Genomic DNA, 20,327 nt, shown 5'->3' with positions numbered 1-20,327 from the left:
CAAAAAAGCACAAGTAAGATGTTTGAAATCAAAACTATTTTAACTGGCAATATTAAGTATAATCCTAAAAGAAGGAAATGGATCTTTAATGAAATTAATTAGGGAACTCCCAATTATTCCAGATGAAAAGACTGAGGCTGACTAAAAATTAAGACATGAAAACCTAGGCATCAAAAGGTAAACACATCTGACCAGGTGAAAGATATTTTTAGCAAGAATGAAGTGTTTATGTTCTAATAGAGGAAGAAAAAACAAGTGACCCACCAGGAAAAAAAAAAAGTTCCTTCCAGAAACCAAATATCAACAAAGATCAATAAAAGGAGTTCAAATAAAATAGTAGAGTTGCTGTATTATATTTTGATGATATTAAGAAAAGAAATTAAAAGAAGGGTAAAAATTATAAAGCAGGGAAGAAAGAGAAAGGGAGATGGGACTTGTTGCCTCCCATAATCAAGGTACTTAAGAAGACTACTATATAAACATGAGGAAGGGGTGGAGGGAGTGGGTATCACTGCAACCTCACTTTCATCTGAACCACAGATTGAACACATAGACACACACGTCCATAAAGGTTTTGGTGTAGAAATACATTCATCTGAAAAGAGAAACAAAGGAGTTGGAAGAATCATGGAGAATAAGAATAAGAATAAATTCAAAGAAGGGCTGATCATAAACAAAACAAACTCCAACCTTGGAGTATGGCTCATGAAGGGGTGTTAAAAAAAAAAAGGAAAATAAGGGCAAGAAACAGTGATATTTTAATTCCAATTGTGTGATCAGAAGCAAGTTGTTTAACCTTTTGAGAAGTATTTGTTTTCCAATTATATACAACAGTAGTTTCTACCTATCATTTTTGTAATGTTTTGAATTTTACAATTTCCCCCACTCTCCCTTCCCTTCCCCAACTTCCTCATAGAAAGTAGTCTGATAATCTTTACATTGCTTCCATGCTATACACTGTTCAAAATTGAATGTGTTGAGAGAAAAATCATATCATTGAGGGGAAAAAATAAAATAAGATAGCAAAATTATTGTGGCACACAAGACTTTTTTTTTAATTGAAAGTAATAGTCTTTGGTCTTTGTTTAAAATCCACAGTTCTTTTTCTAGATACAAATGATATTCTGCATCAGAAATCCCCTAAAATTGTCTTTGATTATTGCACTGATGGAGTGAGCAAGTCCATTAATTTTTATCATCATCCCCATGTTGCAGTTAGGGTGTACAATGTTCTTCTGGGTCTATTCATCTCACTCAGCATCAGTTCATGCAAGTCTTTCCAGGCTTCTCTGAATTCCCATCCCTCTTGGTTTCTAATAGAAAAATAATGTTCCATAACTTACATATACAACATTTTTTCAGCCATTCCCCAATTGATGGACATTCACTCTATTTCCAGTTCTTTGCTATCACAAACAGGACTGCTATGAATATTTTTGTACAAATGATGTTTTTATCTTTTTTTCAGGATCTCTTCAAGGTATAGAACCAATAGTGGTATTAAGTTACTTAATTGAGTCATTTTCTTCACTGTATAATGGAGATAATACAACTTTACATACTCTACACCATTGGGTTCCTTCAGCTAAAGTAGTTTGTAAATCTTAAAGGTGCTTTACAGGGAGTCCAGTGGCACTGAAGATAAAGTGCTAATGAGTTGTGTGATCTTGGCCAAGTCATTTAAAAAAAATCCTCAGTTTGACTCAGTTTCCTCATCTGTAAAATGGGGTTAATAATAGTCTCTACTCCCAGGGCTGTTTTGAGGATAAAATGAGATAACAATTGTAAAAGAGTTTAACAAAGTAGCTAGCACTCAATAATTATTAGTTATTAGCTATTATTATAAGTTATTAAAACTTAAGTAAACTTTTTAAAAAAGCTTTACTAGTATAAAATAGAACTGTGATTTTTTTTCAACACCCAGTATAAACAAAAGCAGAATATACTTTACTAACCCAGTATCAGGGGAGTGAGTAAAAGCATTAAATTTGCATCCCTTAACATTCATAGAGCCTTTTTTTTGCCTTTGTATTCTAACAATATTTTGCATCTTAAAAGACATGCTAAAGTACTTTTGACTCAAATTGATTAAATTTTAATTTGTCTATATTAGTTAAGCTCATATGCTTGATTTAATTTGATTGCCCATTAAGATTGGTCTATATAGGGATTCCAGCAAGGTCCTAGGATCTTATATGTAGAACTTGAAGAGACCTAGTTGAATTCCTGAATTCAAACCTGATCTCGGATACTTAAGTAGATTTGTGACCTTGGGCAAGTCATTTAATATTTGCCTACCTCAATTCCCTCATCTAAATGGGAATGACATCTTCTTATAAGGTTATTATTGTATGTATCAAATAAGATATTTTTAATGTGTCTGGGATATAGTAGTTCCCTTATAGGTGCTTATTCCCTTCCCTACCTTCTGTCTAGAACTACCTTGAAGACAGAAGCAGAGTGTTTATTCAGTCCTCTTGCCAGGCTGGGATTGAAGGTAGTATCTAATATTTCTGCTGGGGCAGCCTATTTATGCTTTCCATGCCATGAGGACCCAGCTGTATCATGGTGACCCAATGGGAATTCTTTCTACTGACCATTTCTTCCTTTCTGTTGGATCCATCTTCATTCTATTGGGCCAGATAGCAATTAATCAACTGACCCATATTTAGAAGTAAAGATTCAAGTACCTCAATAAGAACTATCACTGAGTCCCATACCACCATTGTCTCTACCTTATCGGCATTTTTTTGGTTTTAGTTTTTGTTGTTGTTTGGTTTGGATTTTTTTTCATGTAAGTACTATACTTTGCAAGATTCTGTGAAAAGCACAAAAAGTCCCTGATTTCACAAAGTTGAAGACAGGAACATATACCTAGAGATCATAAGCAATTGTAGGCAATAAATAAATCCTTTCCCTTCTCATTTCTTCCATCTTCTGGCTACCTTTTGATGGCATTGTCTCATGGGTCACTCTTCAATATTGGTTACACTTTCACTCATTCCCCCAAGAATCTGGGGAATACTCTCTTGTTCCCCATTGCTACCTCTAGGTTCCCCCTAGTTCACCCCATCTGTATCTACCACCAAATAAAAATCTGTTATCTATGACCTCCAGGACTATTCACTTTCCTTCCTCAATGAGATCAGTGTCAAGTTTGCAGTCTTTCTCTTCTTGCCAACTCCTGCTGTCATACTAATACACCAGCAAGATTATCCATTTTCTCACTTATCTTCTCACTTATAATTTCTTCTTGTCTACTGACTGCTTCCTAATGTCTACAAACATATCCATGTCCCCCCATCTCAGAAAATTCTTCACTTGATTCATCCATACTCTCTAGCTAAATCTTATATTTCTCCTTTCTTTTGTGGCTAAGCTTCTTGAGAAGGTCAACTGTAATATATACTTCTACTTCTTTTCCTCTCATTCTCTTAACTCTCTATAGTCTGGGTTCCATCTCCATTGATTACCCTAAAGTGCTCTCTCCCAAGTGACTAGTTCAATGACCTTTTCTTATTCCTCATCCTTTCTTGAACTATGTTGCAGTCTTTTATGCTAATAATCAATCTGTTCTTGACACTCTTCTCTCTAGAGCAAGATTTTCATTAAAACCTCTATTCTGATTTCCTTTCCCCCCACCTCCCCAACTATCTGATTGCTTCTTCTCAGTCTCTTAGCTGGATCTTTGTCCAGATCATGTCTTCCAACTGTGACTGCCATGGCTCTATTCTGTATCCTTTTCTCTTCTCCCTCTATGTCACTTCATTTAGTGATTTTACCAATATCCATGGATTCAATTATCATCTTTATGCAGATGATTCTCAAATCTCCTTATCCAGAACCAACCTCATTCTTGAACTCCAGAATCACATCTCCAACTGCCCATTGGAAATACTGAATTGAATGTTCCTTAATATTTCAAATTCAGCATGTCCAGAAGTAATTCAGTTTTACCCCCCAAACTTTCCCCTTATCCTAACTTCCCCATTAGAGTCTACAGTACTATACACCATCCTCCTAATCATGCAAGTTTACTACCTAGGTGTCTTCCTTGACTCTTACTCTCTCTCACACCCCATCCCAATGCAAGTTGATTTTACTTTTGTAACATTTCTCATATGCATTTTCACTACTCTGGCATTCCCACCACAATGGTACAGGGTCTCATCATCTCCCTCCTAGACTATTGCAATAACCTGCTTGTTGCTCTGTCTGCCCCAAGCCTCTCCCCACTCTAAACCAATCTCCCTCCAAATGAGTTTCCCAAAGTGCATGTCTAACCATTGTATCCCTTTATTCAAGCAACTCTAATAGCTCTCAATTACCTCTAAGATACAATTAAATATAACTTTAAATATGATCAATGATATATACAATCAAATCTTGTTTTTGGCTTTTCAACCAAATATAAAATCTTTTTTGACTTTTAAGTCTTTCATAATCTGGTTTCTCCTACCTTTCCAGTCTTATTTATACTTGCTCTTGCATACTCTGAAACCCAATGACACTATCCTTCTTGCAGCAACTTGCACAAGTCACCTGAAATTATCTGCTCCATCATTTCTACTTTCCAGTTTCCTTTGAATCTTAGCTAAAAACCCACTTTCTATAAGAGACCTTTCCTGGTCACCCTTAATGCCCATGCCTTCCCTCCATTGGTTATCTCCAACTTATCCCATGTATCACTTATTTGTGCATAGCTGTTCACATGATGTCTCCTCTATTTGTCTGGAAGCTACTTTGAGAGTCTGGACAAACTTTTTCCTTTCTATCCCCAGGGCCTATCATAGTGCCTGACCCATCACAGTCACTTAAAAAGTGCTTTTTTGACTGACTGACAATAACTGAGTATATCATAGTATAATCATAGGATGTGGACAACACATGCTAAGGGAATTCAAAGCAGCAACTGTGGGTGGCTAATGATTTCATGGAGAGGAGTGATGGGTAAGATTTGGACAGAAGAAAATAAGGGAAAAATGAGAATGATGACAGGAGAAATCAAGCAAATGGTGTCTGAAACAGAATAGAGGGGTGACTGGTGGTCCTAGGAAATAAGGATGAACAGGCAAAGGGAGACCAGATCATACAGCGCCTGAGGAAATACCAGATAAAAACAACTTCTGTAGGCTCTATAATCAATAGCTAACTGTATATTGCATTGCCTTTGTTCAACAGACTGTGACATCTGAGTAAAAGAAAGGATGGCAAAAACTTCATTATTATGTACAATTAAAAAATTTTAATTGAAAGACCAGCCTAAATGTATTTTATTTACTTCTATTCTTCTAATACCTCTGGCCTTGGATGTTATTGTTAAATACCTAATGGATTAAGAAGTTTCTTAGAATTCTTTTTGCTACATGATTTTTCCCTGAATATTTTATTTGCATTCTTTACTACAGGGGTAATAGTAAATTATCATAGAATCATAGAGCTGAGAGAGACTCATTTTGCAGATGATGAAATGGAGACACCCAAAGGTTTAAATGACTTCCTTAAGATCACCCTTAAAAAAATTTGTCCTTCAAGTGCCAATCTAATATATTTTCCATTGGTCTAGGATCTGTTAATGTTCATTTCATCTCATTACAGAACATTTTAAAGTCACTTTTATTTGTTCTACATTTAGGGAATAATATCTCTAAATCTCTTCCATGATATTAATTTTTCCCTAGCTCTCACTTCTTTGAGTTCTGTTCTCCTATTCTCCAGTATAAAGCCTCCCAAGATGTTCTTGTCACTGTAGACAGTAAATCAATCCTCCAGATTATCTAGGCAATTAAATGCCTACGTGGATGCATAATGATAACATTAATAATAAGACTGCATTTTAAAAGTAATTTTTTGACTTATCCTAATTTTTTCACATCCATCATAGATTTTTATTTGTGGCAACCTTATGTGGTAGGTAAGGAAATTATTATCATCATTTCAGCTTTGTAGATGAAAGAGAAAAAGCAGAGATAGTTTAACAGAAATCATCAAATATAGCTTTGAGGAAGGCCTATCTTCGATGAAAGATCCAAATTAGGATCCAAAAGGGTTTCAACAGTTTGAAATAATGGGTCAAAACTACGTCACTATAAAAGAGAAACAATTTCAGAGTTCGGAGGAACACATTCACTTCAAACACAAGAGAATCCAAGTACAAGTCTTGTTTGGTTTTGTAAGGCAAAACAAAAATCAATGGAGGAATGCTTTAAGGTGGCAAAAGGTCCTGGGAAAATATGTCCCAAAGTGAAACATGACCAGGCATGGCATTACATACCAAGAATCCCTGTTACTGGAAAGGCTGAGGCTGGTAAATTGCTGTATTCTGACTTGGTGTCTCCTCATTCTAACTCTGGCTGTTTTCCTGAACTATTTATTTTGGTTATTTTACTGAACTTGTCTGGCATCCTGACTCAGATGTCTGTTTCTAACCTCTGCATTAGCCTTTGATGTCTATTACCAACCAGTCTACACCTCAACCAAAGTTATCCCTTATTCACCTCAATGAATAAGATAAAGCCATGGCAACAATAACCGCAGAAGTCTTATCTAATTTTAACATAGACTCATGTAAGAACCAATAGGCAATAATAACAAGATCAAAGATTTAGAGCACACAGAGATCTGAGAGGTAATCTAGTTTAAGCCTCTCATTTTACAGGTAAATGAACTAGGGCCCAGGGTAGTGTAACCTTAACCTATCATGAATAGAAGACCCGAGTCTCAAAACTAGATTCTCTGATTCCAAATCCAGCTTTTTTCCCTTAACACCTACCTACTTGTTATTATTATTTGTGTTCAGTTATATCTGACTCTTCATAATGCCATTTGGGGTTTTTCTTTCTCTAATTCATTTTTCAGAAGGGAAAACTAAGGCAAATGTCTGAGGCTGAATCTAAACTCAGGAAGATAAGTAGAATAGAGTGTTTGTGTTCACTCATGGGCTAGAATACAAACCAGGAGATTTGTAAACAGACCTCTCCTTAGATCATACCACCTTGGAGGAACCGAAAACTTAGAGGTACCCAGAACTAGCTCTAAAAACTATACAAAAACCCTGAAATTTGGGACAGTGCCCCCCTTCACATTGGAAGCAAAATCCAACATCAATATAAAATTAGAAATCAAGACATAGGCTGGAAAAATGAGCAAATAATAACATAAAAAGAAGCTGACCACAGAAAGTTACTATGATGACAGGGAAGCTCAAATTATGAACTCAGAAGAAGACAACAAAGTCAAAATTACTAAGTCCAAAGTCTCAAAAAAATGTGAATTGTCTTCAAAGACAAAAAGAATTCCTGGAAGAGTTCAAAAAATTTTTTTAAAAAATAAAATAAAAGAGGTGGAGACAAAATTGGGGAAGGAATGAGTAATACAAAAAAATCACAAAAAAGTCAACACCTTGGTAAAAGAGGCACATGGGTGCACACACATGCATGCATACACAAATACATACAAACATCACAAAAAATAGTGAAGAAAATAACACCTTAAAAACAGAATAGGTCAAATGATAGAAGAGGCAGAAAAAATCCAATGAAGAGAAGAACTTCTTAAAAAGAATTGCCCAAATGGAAAAAGATATGCAAAAATTAAACGAAGAGAAGAACTTCTTAAAAAGCAGAACTTGACACATGGATTAAGATGTACAAAAAAGTAGAACTGGCCAAAATAACTCACTTTAAAAAATTCTTAAAAATTAGAATTTGGCGAGTAGAAGCGAAATGATAAGATATCAAGAAACAAGAAAACAAAATAAAATTTTTTATAAAAAGATAGATTATGTGAAATATCTCATTGGAAAAACAACTAACCTGGAGAAGAGAGCCAGGAGAGATAATTTAAGAATTACTGGATTCCCTGGAATCCAAGATCAGAAAAAGAGCTTAAACACCTTGTCTCAAGAAATTATCAAGGAAAAATTCCCTAGTATTCTAGAACCAAAAGGTAAAATAGAAAGGGAAAGATCACCTCCTGAAAGAGATCATAAAATCAAAACTCTAAGGAATATAGACAAATTACAAGGCTCTCAAGTCAAGGAGAAAATAATGGAAGCAGCCAGAAAGAAACAATTCAAATATCATGGTGTGACAAGAACTCTGTCATTAAGGAGTATACATAGACAAGAGGGAGTGATAGTATGATGCTAAGACAGCTAAAAGAAAAATGAAATTAGATGATATGGAAGCGGAAGGCCCTAGAAGAATGGGAAAGTGAGAGAACAAAGCAAATTATTTCACATGATGATGATGATGATGATGATGTTTGTCCTTCATTCTTGAAGAAGACCATGATATCAGGGAGATGACATCATGCCAAGCACATAAATAGGAGTGCAGGGGGTGCTGTGTTTAGTTACCAGCCTCACTTTCTCCTCCAGAGTCATCTGGATCCAGTAGCCAGATATGAATCAGGATGACTGGAGATGACTCTGGAGGCAAGGCAATCAGGGTAAAGTGACTTGTCCAAGGTCACACAGTTAGTATCAAACGTCTGAGACTGAATTCAAATTCTCATTCTTCTGATTCCAAGGTCAGTATTCTATCCACTGCATCATCAAGTGGAACTAAATTATCTCATAAAAGCAATTTGAAAGAGCTTTTACAGTGCAGGGGAAAGATGGGGGAAGTAGAGAATTAAATTAAAGAGGAAAAAATATATATACATTCAGTTGATTACATAAATTTATCTCACCTTATAGGAAAGTAGGAGGAGAAAGGAATAAGAGAAGGGATAAAGAGGCAGATAGAAAGGAGGGTAGATTGAGGGAGGCAGCAGCCAAAAGCAAAACACTTTTGAGGATGATCTGGTGAAAAGAGAGAATAGGATAAACAGGAGGAAAAACATATTTAGAGAGAAGATACAGGCCTCAAATTTTAAATATATAGAAAATGAGTCAAATTTATAAAAAAAATTTGAGTAAGAGTCAATTCCAACTGATAAAAGATATGAAGAGGCAACTTTCAAACAAAGAAATCAAAGTTATCTAGAATAATATGAAAAAATATTTTAAAAAAATACTGATCAGAGAAATGCAAATTAAAACAACTCTGAGGTACCACCTCACACTTATATAGCTGGCTAATCTGACAGAAAAGGAAAATGACCAATGTTGGAGGGGGACATAGGAAAATTGAGGCTTTAAGGCACTATTGGTGGAACTGTAAACTTATCTAACCACTCAGGAGAGCAATTTGGAATTATGTGAAAAGGGCAATAAAACCATGCATACCTTTTGACCCAGCAATACCACTCCTAGGTTTGTATAACAAATAAATAAAAATGGGAAAGGACCCATATGTGCAAAAATATTTATAGTGGCTCTTCTTAAGGCGGCAAAAAATTGGAAATTAAGGGATGCCCATTAACTAGGGAATGGCTGAACAAATTGACTATGATAGAGTACTGTTGTACTATAAGAAATGATGAGCAGGATGCTGTCAGGAAAACCTGGAAAGGCTTACATAAACGGAGGCAAAGTGAAATGATCAGAACCAGGAGAACATCGTACATGGAAACAATACTGTAGCATGATCAACAGTGAAGGACTTAACTATTGTTAGTAATATAATGATCCTAGACAATTCTGAATAACTTAAGATGGAAAATGTTTTCTATCTCCAGAGAAAGAACTAATAGTCTTTAACTTTATTTTTTGAGGTTTTCATTTCTCTGTATTTTCTTTCACAAATAATGTATAACTGCATATGTATAACCTATTTCAAATTCCCTGCTTTCTCAAGGTTGGGAAGGAAAGGAGAGAATGTGAACCTAAAAAAAAACCTGCTAAAAATTATTCTTGCATATGATTAAGAGATAAAACAAACTTTAAAAAGTAAATTGTACAATATGCCCATATAAAATAATGAAATTATTCACAAAAATGAAGTAGCATATATAGATAAAATTCATCTTTCCAAAGTAAATTAGTAGCAGAACGTGAGAGGGAAAATTTAATCTAGTTTGTACCAATGTACCAAATTAAATTAACAAATTATAGCAGAAAGCCTCTAAGATCAAGTAGGAGGTCATACTTATTAGTCTTAATATCTGTGATAAAGGGCAAAAAAAAAAACAAAAAAGAAAATACAAGTCTTGTTTTAATAATGCATAACCCAGAGAAGTTTAATTTTAAAGAATCCTGATATATCAATGACATGTTTTCATTTAAATGTTAAATAATCTGAAGTTAATATAAAAATAAAAAATATAAGTAATATAAAAATAAAAGATATGTTTTACTGGATCCAATCAATAATCTAGCTCAATATTCAATCAATAATCCAGTTCAATATTATGTCTTTGATGATGGTGCCAAAAACTATTTGTGAAAGACTATGGGTAAATGCAATTTGTAGGGATAGTCACAAGAAGATATCATGAAAGCAGAACAAGTGTAAACTAGGCCAAAATAATTGAAGAATGAAATGAAGCATTGAAGCACAAACACAGTTAGACTATAATGAGGTCAACAGATCAATGTTTTGGGTTTTTTAATAAAATATGAGATCCTGTATCCTAAAAGAAAATTGGACTTTGGTCATACATGAACATCAAATTTATTTTTCCACACTCTTTGCCAATGAAAGAGGAAGGAAGGAAGAAAAGAAGGAGGGAATAAGACAATATGGAAGGAAGTAAAAGAGAAAAAAGGAAGGGAAGGAGGGAAGGAGGCATAAGAGGAAGGGAGGAAAGGAGCAAAGAAGAGAAAGAGGGAAGACAAAGGGAGGGATAAAAGGAAGGGACAGAGAAGAAGAAAGCATGAAGGAGGAAGGGAATATTTGATATTCATAATCTTGATCTTAAAAGGTAGGGGAACATCCTCCCCACCAATGTCATTAACAATAGCTTTTATGAATTTGTATCATGAATATGTACCTAAATACTTTTTGAACCTCTTTTTAGATAATAACTCTTTCTTGAAGTAATCAACTACAAATCATTAACCACTAAAGTATAAAGTCATTCTTCCTTTTGTCTTCAATTTTCATTTTTAAACCTATAAGAGAAGTTCTCTATTTCTAAAATTCCAGAGTTAAATGAAAAAGTCAATGATTTTCAGGATTTTTAGACATTTAATCATATCTCTTCTTAGTCTTTGTCTTGCTAAATTAAAAGAGCTACTTTTGATCTTTCTATTCCTTCAGTAATTTTAATTATCTTTCTTTAGATCTTTTCTGAACTGTGCCTTATAAATAGGGCTACACTTAATATCTGTTTATGGAACTGGATTTAGTTAGATCTTTCTTTAGCATTATATATGCCTGGTGTAGGTCAGGAAACTCGCCTGCTGCTATGAGCCGCGGCTCCCAGTGCCCTGGTATTCCTGTATAGAAAAATGATACTGATAATACTCATATGAACCTTCTCATTTAATAGAGCTGGTAGAAGGAGCTTTTATAGATGAAGCACAGGAGAAAGCTGAATTTGAAGATATAATGTGGTATAAAAATGGAGTCAATAGATAAAAGGGAAATGTAATGTGAGAAAGAAAAAGGAAAGGAGGAATAGGCTAAGATATTTCATATAATAAGGTTTTTCTTTATTACAATGAGCTATTGCAATGACATGGAAGGGGGGAAGGCAAGGGGAAATGAGGGAATCTTTGCTCTCATCAGAGGTGGCTAGGAGATGAAACAGCATATATACTCAATTGGGTATAGACATCTGTAGTAAGAAGGAGAGAAGGGGGACAGGGGGAAGGGGGGATGTGAGTGATGGAGGAAAGGATAGACCATGAGGGGAGAGTGGTTAGATATAACACATTTTCTTTTTTTACTTCTTGCAAGGGGCTGGGATTGGAAGGCCTGTCCAGGACCATAGGGTCAGGTGGATGCTGGGCCTAAGAGGTGGTATGTGGGCTTGGGGCCTCTTGTCCCCAGGGCTGGGGATCTGTCTGCTGCACCACTCAGCTACCCTATAGCAGAGACAAGAGTGGAAGGAGAGAGAAAATATAGTACATGGTAGTGGAGAAGTACGAATGTAGGGAGTTGCGATCATCAATGGCAATGGTGGAAAAATATGGAAGTAACTTTTGTGATGGATTTATCATAAAGAATGTGATCCACCCACAACAGAGCTGGTGGTGTTGGAACACAGGCTGAAGCACATTTTTTATTATTATTTGGGGGGGGGGTTGCAGGACAAATGGGGCTGGGTGGCCTGCCTGGGGGCCGCATAGCTGGGTGATTGTTGAGTGTCTGAGGACGTTTTTGGACCCAGATGCTCTTGGCTCAAGGGCCAGTGCTCTGTCTGCCACCCGGCCACCCCTACTATTATTATTATTATCATTATTATTATTATTATTATTATTATCATTATTATTATTATCATCATTTTATTTTATTTTGGGTCTTTTTTTGTTTTTTGAAGGGCAATGAGGTTGGGGTGGTTTCCATAGGATCACACAGCTGGGTATTGTTGGGTGTATGGGGCCGGATTTGGGCTCGGGTACTCCTAGCTCCAGGGCTGGTACTCCATCCACTGCGCCACCTGGCCATACCTATAATTATTACTATTATTTTTTAATTTTAATTTTAATTTTTTTCTCTCCCATTTACTTTAGCGCTCATGTGGGTCTATATTTTTTGTGGGAAGGGTATTATGTTTACTCTTAATATTTTATTAAATGTATTTTATTAATGTATAAAAATATTATTTGTACAAAATAAGAATAAATAATTTTTTAAAAGCATTATATATGGATATTATTTCAGGTGTGACTGTATCTTGGCTTTAAAAAGTACTGAATAATGTTTTAATGTTTTGTTTCTTAAATTCTTCCTAGTGGTTCTAGTAATTTATTGGTCCTTATGACTACAGTACTAGCATCTTAGACAACTGTTAATCTCTCTCTCTCAGGTTGTAATTGCTTATTTTACATTAATGTAATTTAGACATATAGTGTCAACAAGCTTATATTATGTTCCAGGTGCTGTCCTAAGTACTAGACATACTTAGAAAGGCAAGAGACTGCCCCTGCCCTCTCACAATCTAATGGAAGAGAAAACAAGCAAAAAGCTATATACAAACAAGATGTGTACAGGATAATTTGAAGACCATCAGCAAAGGAAAGCCACAAGCATTAAGGAAGCCCAGAAAAGGCTTTTTGCAGAAAGTAGATTTTTAGCTGAGACTCAAAGGAAGTCAGGGAAACCATGAGGCCAAGATGATATGGAAAGAACTGCCTCTCCCTCGGGGGAGACAGCTAGGGAAAATAAGTGTCCTAAATCAAAGTGATTTCTACAAGCAATAGCAAAGAGACCAGAGTCACTGGACTACTGGGTATGTGGAAGGACTAAAGAGTACAAAGACTGGAAAAGGTAAGAGGGGGTCAGTTTATGAAAGCCCACCTTCTGCAAGAAGTCTTTCCTGATCCTCCTTAATGCTAGCAATTTCCCTGTGCTGATTATCTCCAAATTATCTTGTGTATATCTTGTTTGTACATAGCTTTTCATTTGCTTTCTCTCCCATTAGCTGATGAGAGTGAAGGACTGTCTCTTGTCTTTCCATGTATCCCCAAGTCAAACAATATTATATTTGTTTCTGAAGGTAATAGGAAACTATTGGAGATGATTAAATATTGAAAGCGCATGATCAGTTGTACAGTTTAAGAAAATCACTTTTACATCTGAGTGGAGAATGAATTATAGTGGGGAATTTCAGGCAAGGAGACAAGGCTTTTGTGGCAGTCCAAGCATGATGCACATCAGGATGTACCATGATGGTGGCAAGTCAAAGAGAAAATGAGGAAGATGGCGAAAATGTTACAAAGGTGAAATTGAAATGATTTGGCCACAGATTGTATGGAAGAGAGTAAGAAGAATAAGGAAGTCAAAGATGACACTTAGCTTGTGAGTTTGGTGACTGGGAAGATGGTGGTGCACTAGAGAGCAACAAGAAAGAAGGAGGTCAGGGCTTGGGCAGAAAGAGAGGACATCCAGAGCTAAAGACATCTATGTGACATCTAGTTCACCATGTCTAGTAGGCAGCTGGAGGTGGGAGACTGGAGGCAGCAGGAAGGTTGGTCTAGGACCTGTAACCCCAGCTGCCTGCTTCAGTCAGCATCAAAGACATCCTGAGCACAGCTTCAGGATGTCCAGAACCAGGACTACTTTCTGTTCCTGGTAGGAAATAGAAAAAAAATCTCTAGGGCAAATAATGATGACCTCTGAATGGGAGCGGGGATGCTCTTCTTCTGACCTACCTGCCTACCTGGGTTTCCAGATTGCTTCCTGTGTTCACTTCCTCCATCTTTTTGTTCCTGCTCACCTTGTAGAACTGTCTCACTTCCAGACCTCAGACTTGCTTCTGATCACAGTTTTCAGATCTTGGTCCACTTCAACTAATCAGTGACTCCTAGAATTTTCATCCCTGTGACGTTCAGTCTAGAAGTGGGCTCCTTGCCCAGCTCTACCCCCACTCCTGGACTCAGCCTCACTAATCCTATATGACTGCTGAATATGATTCCAGTCAACACAATGAGTTTTTCAAATTCAGCTTGTCAATTGAAGAGGGGAGAAGGGGAGAGAAGGAAGAGAAAATTTATTTTTAACTGAAAAAATTTAAAAATTATTTTGTTCATACTACCTATGACTGAACTATAAAACTTAAAAAAACTTAAAAATAGAAATCAATCATGTCTAATGTAGTTTTACAAGTGACCTAGAATTTCAATTCAATTTAATAAAAATTAAATTATAAGAAAAAAATCAAATCCTATATTAAAAATATAGGTTTCTAACCTAAAGTGTAGGTTTCTATGGACCAAGCAGCATAATGAACAAAGAACTCTGAAGAATAGAAGGAAAGAATGTTAACAAGAAACTATATGATAAGAAGAAAAGATGATCTTGATCACAAGGTAGGACAAAGGGTTGACAGGTGATAGCCAAAGTACTGTATCCCTTATGATACTGGGATAAAAATGAAGAAGGACTCCCACATGTTTGGTGGATGTGTTGTAGCAAATTTTTAGGGGAACTTAAGCAAGAATCAATAAGTTGGGCAGGAATGATTAAGTTGGGATGTACATTCCTGAATTACAGAATTAAGGAAATGGCAAATTCATTTGAGTAAATTGAGTGTGTGTGTGTGTGTGTGTGTGTGTGTGTGTGTGTGTATATATATATGTGATAGTTTTAATGTTTAGCAATGATTCAAAATACCTTTCTTTGCTTTGATTAGCTCCTTTCCAATTTCCAAGGTGACAAAGGCAGTGCCATTTAGAACTATATCAGTTATAGTTTTCCAGGCATTAGAAGAGAGACGTTCAAAAGGAGAGATAAAATTCCCTGCTGCATTGTTTATTACAACCTAACAAATCAAAAATACAAAAAAAAAGTTAATGGGGGTAGGTAAAACATTTTCTTTCAAGTGCTTTAATTTTTCATGTAATTTTTCTAGATGATTTAATCAACTTTTGAAACTCATTGTCTGACAAGAAACAATGTAGCTATATTCTTTACTATAGATTTTTTAAGTTTTTGAAACTATGAGAATCTTTTTATTTCCCCCAAGGCTCTGAATCATAATCCCTAGTTCAGTATTGGAGAGGAATCTGGAAGTAAAGTAACAAACATGGATTAAGCATATTCAAAATTTATTTCAAGGCCCCTCAAGAGAGGCCTCATGAATCACTGAGTTTCCATGAAAGGCCACTGGAAAGCTATTACCTGAAACTGTATTTTATATATTATTTTATCTTATGTTTCTTGATGAAAATCTTAGCAGGTAAAATGCTTGTGAAACATTCTGCTCAGTTATCCATAGGGTCTACAGGTTTCAGTTTGTTTTACTTTATCTCTGACATACCAAGATGTATTTAGGAGAAAGATGGTGAGGAGTAGGGGAAGGCAGAGAAAGGGGAAACTTCCAGTCTTTTAATGAGCTAAACTAAGTGTCTCCCTTGGCTTCACAAAATACCATGAATCATCTAAGTTGAATAATAATCCCCAGGATAACTAGATAACTAGTATTCTTATTTCACAATCCTATTAAAAGTAATTGAGTTATCAGGCTTTCAAATGATATTGTTTTTGTTAAAAATACACAGCATTAATTATTCACAATTTCAGTCTCCTCTAAGTATTTAATATTATTCATTCAATGTATATCATTTTTATAATTAATGGTATTCATATTAACAATAGTACTAATTACACATTTACTGATCTTGTTCATTCATTAAGTGAGTTTATTCATTTTGACAAAAAAAATTACCTAACCTGATTTCTTAGTACCTAACTAGCTGTTAAATTTTAACTAAACTAATTAAATCAAATTGGGCTCAGAATGATGCTTATCATTCTCAATACAGGGGATTCTGAAGCTAGTGATCATTTGAGTTCAGGGGTCCTGAGCTTCAGTAGGCTAAGTCCAGAGAAGTGAGGTCAGAGGGAGCAGAGAAGGCAGAACTTCCCCTTATGAAAAGTTTAAAAAAATGAAAAAATGAAACAAATATTAATACTTGCTCACTGACCTATGTTATATTTCTGTATGATTCCAGTTATTTTCATAAACAAAACAGCTGAATTTACGTATTTTTGCCTCAAATACAACCCTCACAAACTGAGTTGACTGCATACATTAAGCACATGCCTGCCTCTGTCTCTATTTTAGCTTCAAAGAAATCCATCAGAAGGACAGCTTGGTGGTACAGTGGATAGAGCACCAGCCCTGGAGTCAGGAGGACCTGAGTTCAAATCCGACCTCAGACACTTAACCCCATTGCCTTGCAAGGAAAAAAAAGGAAATCCATCAGGTGGACACTAGGAAGTCTAGTGTATCTTTACAATGCCAAACTATCCTTCAAGGATGTCTGGTTTGTTATTCAAAAAAATCTGGTCGACTATCTCTAACCTTGCAGGTGGACTTACACAATGAATAATTTTAGTTAGTGAATGGAAAGAGGAGTCAATGCTCTCCCTAATTCCCAACTTTCAACCAATCATACTGTCCCCCATACCTCAGCAATATAATCAATCATATCCTCACTCCTATGATGATGCCAACCTTATAACCAACTACATTATTTCCTCACCTACTCTATTTTGTTCTTTGTTCTGTTTCTAAAAGGGAACTGTGCCTTAAATGAGCTTAAATGAGGCATCTATCCACCCATTTTATTATCAGGTTCATATCCTGTTAATAAAATGCTATTCTGATTGAAGAAAACTTGTCACAGTTGACTTTTGTTGAATTTTTCTCATATGGTATTTTACCTTAGAGGCAAGAGGGAGACCCTAAAATTTTTTGAGCAATGGAGTGATGTGGTAAAACTTCCAACTTGGGAAGATTTTTTGAGCAGATACATAGAGAACAAATTTTGGAGAGGGAATAATCTAGAAGGAGACAAAAAGGAGATCCCCAAGATACTCTATGGAAAACCTGATGAAGACCTGAATTTGAATGGTGACTAGATAAGTAAAGAAGAAAAGATGGATGCAAGAGATGTTTTAATAACTGGATATGAGAGATGACAGACAGTGAGAGAGTTAAGAATGAGTCAGGACTATTATAGTATGCAATAGAAACAGAAACAATTGAAGGACAATCAAGTTTGGGGGAATGGTTTGGTTTTGTTGTAGGCAAATGGAAATGAGTAAGATGGTGATGAAGCATGTAAAGATGCTTGATAAAGAAATGCAGCTCAAGGGCTAAATTAGGAATACATATGTAGATTGAGGAGCTAACAGTCACATGATAATAAAAATGTAGGAAAAAGAAAAGGGCATGAACAGAGCCTGGGCATGCTTAGGTGGCAGGACTTGAATGAGAAAACTCAAAGGGGGATATGATAGATGTCTTCATTATTTGAAAGGTTATTATGGGAAGAAGTTAGATTTGGGTTTTTTTGGCTCCAGAGAGCAGAATCAGGAACAATGGTGGAAGTTACAAAAAGGCCAAATTTGATGTCAAAAAAACTTTCTAACAATGAATGGTACAACCTAGAAGTGAAATGGGCTGCCTTGGGAGCCATTGGAGTCTGATAATTTATTTGCTTTTTTCCAAAACAGAATGTTACATTTCCTATCCATTCTGTCTTCTATGATTTAAAATTTTATTTTTATGCTTTTCCAGTTGCTCAATTACTACTCTTCCTCCTTCAAATAACTTTCTTATTGGAGCATTTTGACTTGTTTTATTAGCTATGATGATTCTCCAGTTCTCCTATTTTCCCTATTAAATTTTTTTCATCATATACAAAAAGGTTCCATTACTTTTGGAGTCATCAAAAATTTTGTGCTTGATTTGCAATAGTATTGTATTACTATTGAGTGTAATACCTGATGTGATATGATACTGATATGATACTAAAACTCAGCAACTTATTTGAATAAGTAAAATATAATAACATTTTAATGTGTGCATATTTTTAATTTTACAAAACAGTGCATTAGATATTTTTTGTTAGATTTCCAAATGGCAAATCAGGACCTCCATTAGAAAAATCTGACAAACTGTACTTTGGCTGCTATTTAACAGTGGCTTGGTGTTTGAAATAAGACAAAAAAGGAAGGTAATATGTTCTTTGTGTTTGTCTTTTTTTTCTTCAAAAGGAAAAATGAAGGAGTAAATTGTTATAACTGGGGCCCAGGGGCAGTGGGATAGACCAGACCAAGAACAGCTAGAACTCGAAGGCCAGATAGTCCTCACTAGAATATTATCAGCAATGAGAAGAATTTAAAACAAACATCAGGTGTAGACAACAAAAAGCACAAAAATGAAGACGTAGCCATGGATTCTGTCATTCCAGGGCAGAACTGAAAAGGACTAGAGGGGAAAGAGAAATATGAAACCCAGTCTCCAGGACACTAGTTTTACCCTGCTGAGAACTAAAGCAGGAATTCAGGCATAAGGGAATCAGATGGTAACCCAATTACTGTGCTGAAAATAAGGCCTAACTGCAAGGATGATAATGTTGGACTAGTAAGCTTCTGGCCTAGGACTGTGGCTTACCCAAGGCCACACAGCTAGGTAATTATTAAGTGTCTGAGACCAGATTTGAATCCAGGTACTCTCGACTCCAAGGCCGGTGCTTTATCCACTATGCCACCTAGCCACCCCAGGACTATTTATATTCCCTTTACCTTGGAATACAACTGGTCTTAGAGTCTGACTAATGAATATACCCATCAGGGCTGTTGTATTGAGGACATTATTTTGGTAAATATGTAGACAATGAATTAGAGAGAAGCTAGACTATAAGCAAGCAGACCAAATATCAAGGAGGAGACCACCAAGATAGTTCAACAAAAGCCTGATGAAGATCTGAACTTGAATTGTGGTAAGATGAATGGAGATGATACGATGAATATAAGAGATGCTATAAGGATATACTTTGTTAAGATGTAGCAAATGATTGCATATGAGGGAAGGAGACAGAAAGAGAGGAGCTAAGAATGAAAATAAAAAGAATTGAGTATAAACATGGATGACAGATAAATGTGGTATGCTTAACAGAAAGAGAGAGGCCTCAAGGACAGCTAAGTTTAATTGGATTTATTTTGGGCATACTGAATTTGAGATGTTGATGGGGCATCAACATTTGGGGTGGACTGGATGGTTTCTGAAGTAATAGCAGTAATATTAATAATATATAGAATTTATACAGCACTTTAAGGTTTATGAAGCACTTTACAAATATTATCTCACTTTATTTTATAACAAACTTGAATAATTACTATTATCCCCATTTTGCAGAAATAGAAAGTAAGGCACATAGAGTTTAAATGATTTGACCAAGATCATATAGTTAGTAAATATCTGAGGCTAGATTTGAATTCAGATCTTCCTGAATCCAGGTCAAGTACTCTATTCAGTAAATCTCCTAGCTGACTGCCCTTTATATCTATGTGATACTTATGATATTTAAATAATCATGGTTTTTAGTTTAGTGTTTATGCATCTACTATATGATCCCCCAACTACAATTTTGCCCTCCCTATTTTTGGATATAGAGATTTTTTTAACAAAAACTTTCTTTAAATCAAATTAATGAACACATTAAGTAGGAACCTAGCTTTCTACCTGTCCATATTGTTGTAGAACCCATTGCTTCCAGGTGATGTATTAGCAGACATTTCTTATGGAAAGTGTATTTTGAAGGTCCAACCAATGTGGGAAGACCCTGAGTATGGATAAGAGATATTCTCTGTAACTGTTGACTAAGGATACATGGAGCTAAACTCAGAGAGGTTTATTACCCAATTTGCTTCAGTGAAGGATTTGGTTTTGACTATTGCATCTCTCAAAGATAGTCTACTCAGATGTCTAAGGATTACACTCTTCACAGAGTAGAAGGAATATCCATACCTATAAAACTG

At 35.6% G+C, this 20,327-nt stretch overlaps 1 protein-coding gene across 4 annotated transcripts in view; it reads right to left on the bottom strand.

Moving 5' to 3' along the window:
• Nucleotides 1–20,327, bottom strand: part of DECR1 (2,4-dienoyl-CoA reductase 1) — a 275,997-nt gene that overhangs the window by 237,816 nt on the left and 17,854 nt on the right. For all 4 annotated transcript variants that reach the window (XM_074199932.1, XM_074199930.1, XM_074199934.1 and 1 more), the window contains exon 5: nt 15,168–15,315. In XM_074199932.1, coding sequence (XP_074056033.1) covers nt 15,168–15,315 — 148 coding nt within the window. The remainder of the gene's footprint in view (nt 1–15,167; nt 15,316–20,327) is intronic.

This window comes from Macrotis lagotis, chromosome X (genome assembly GCF_037893015.1).
Source record: "Macrotis lagotis isolate mMagLag1 chromosome X, bilby.v1.9.chrom.fasta, whole genome shotgun sequence".
Taxonomy (NCBI): Eukaryota; Metazoa; Chordata; class Mammalia; order Peramelemorphia; family Peramelidae; genus Macrotis; species Macrotis lagotis.
Note: the sequence above shows the minus strand (reverse complement) of the source record. Positions and strands in the feature narration are given on the sequence as shown.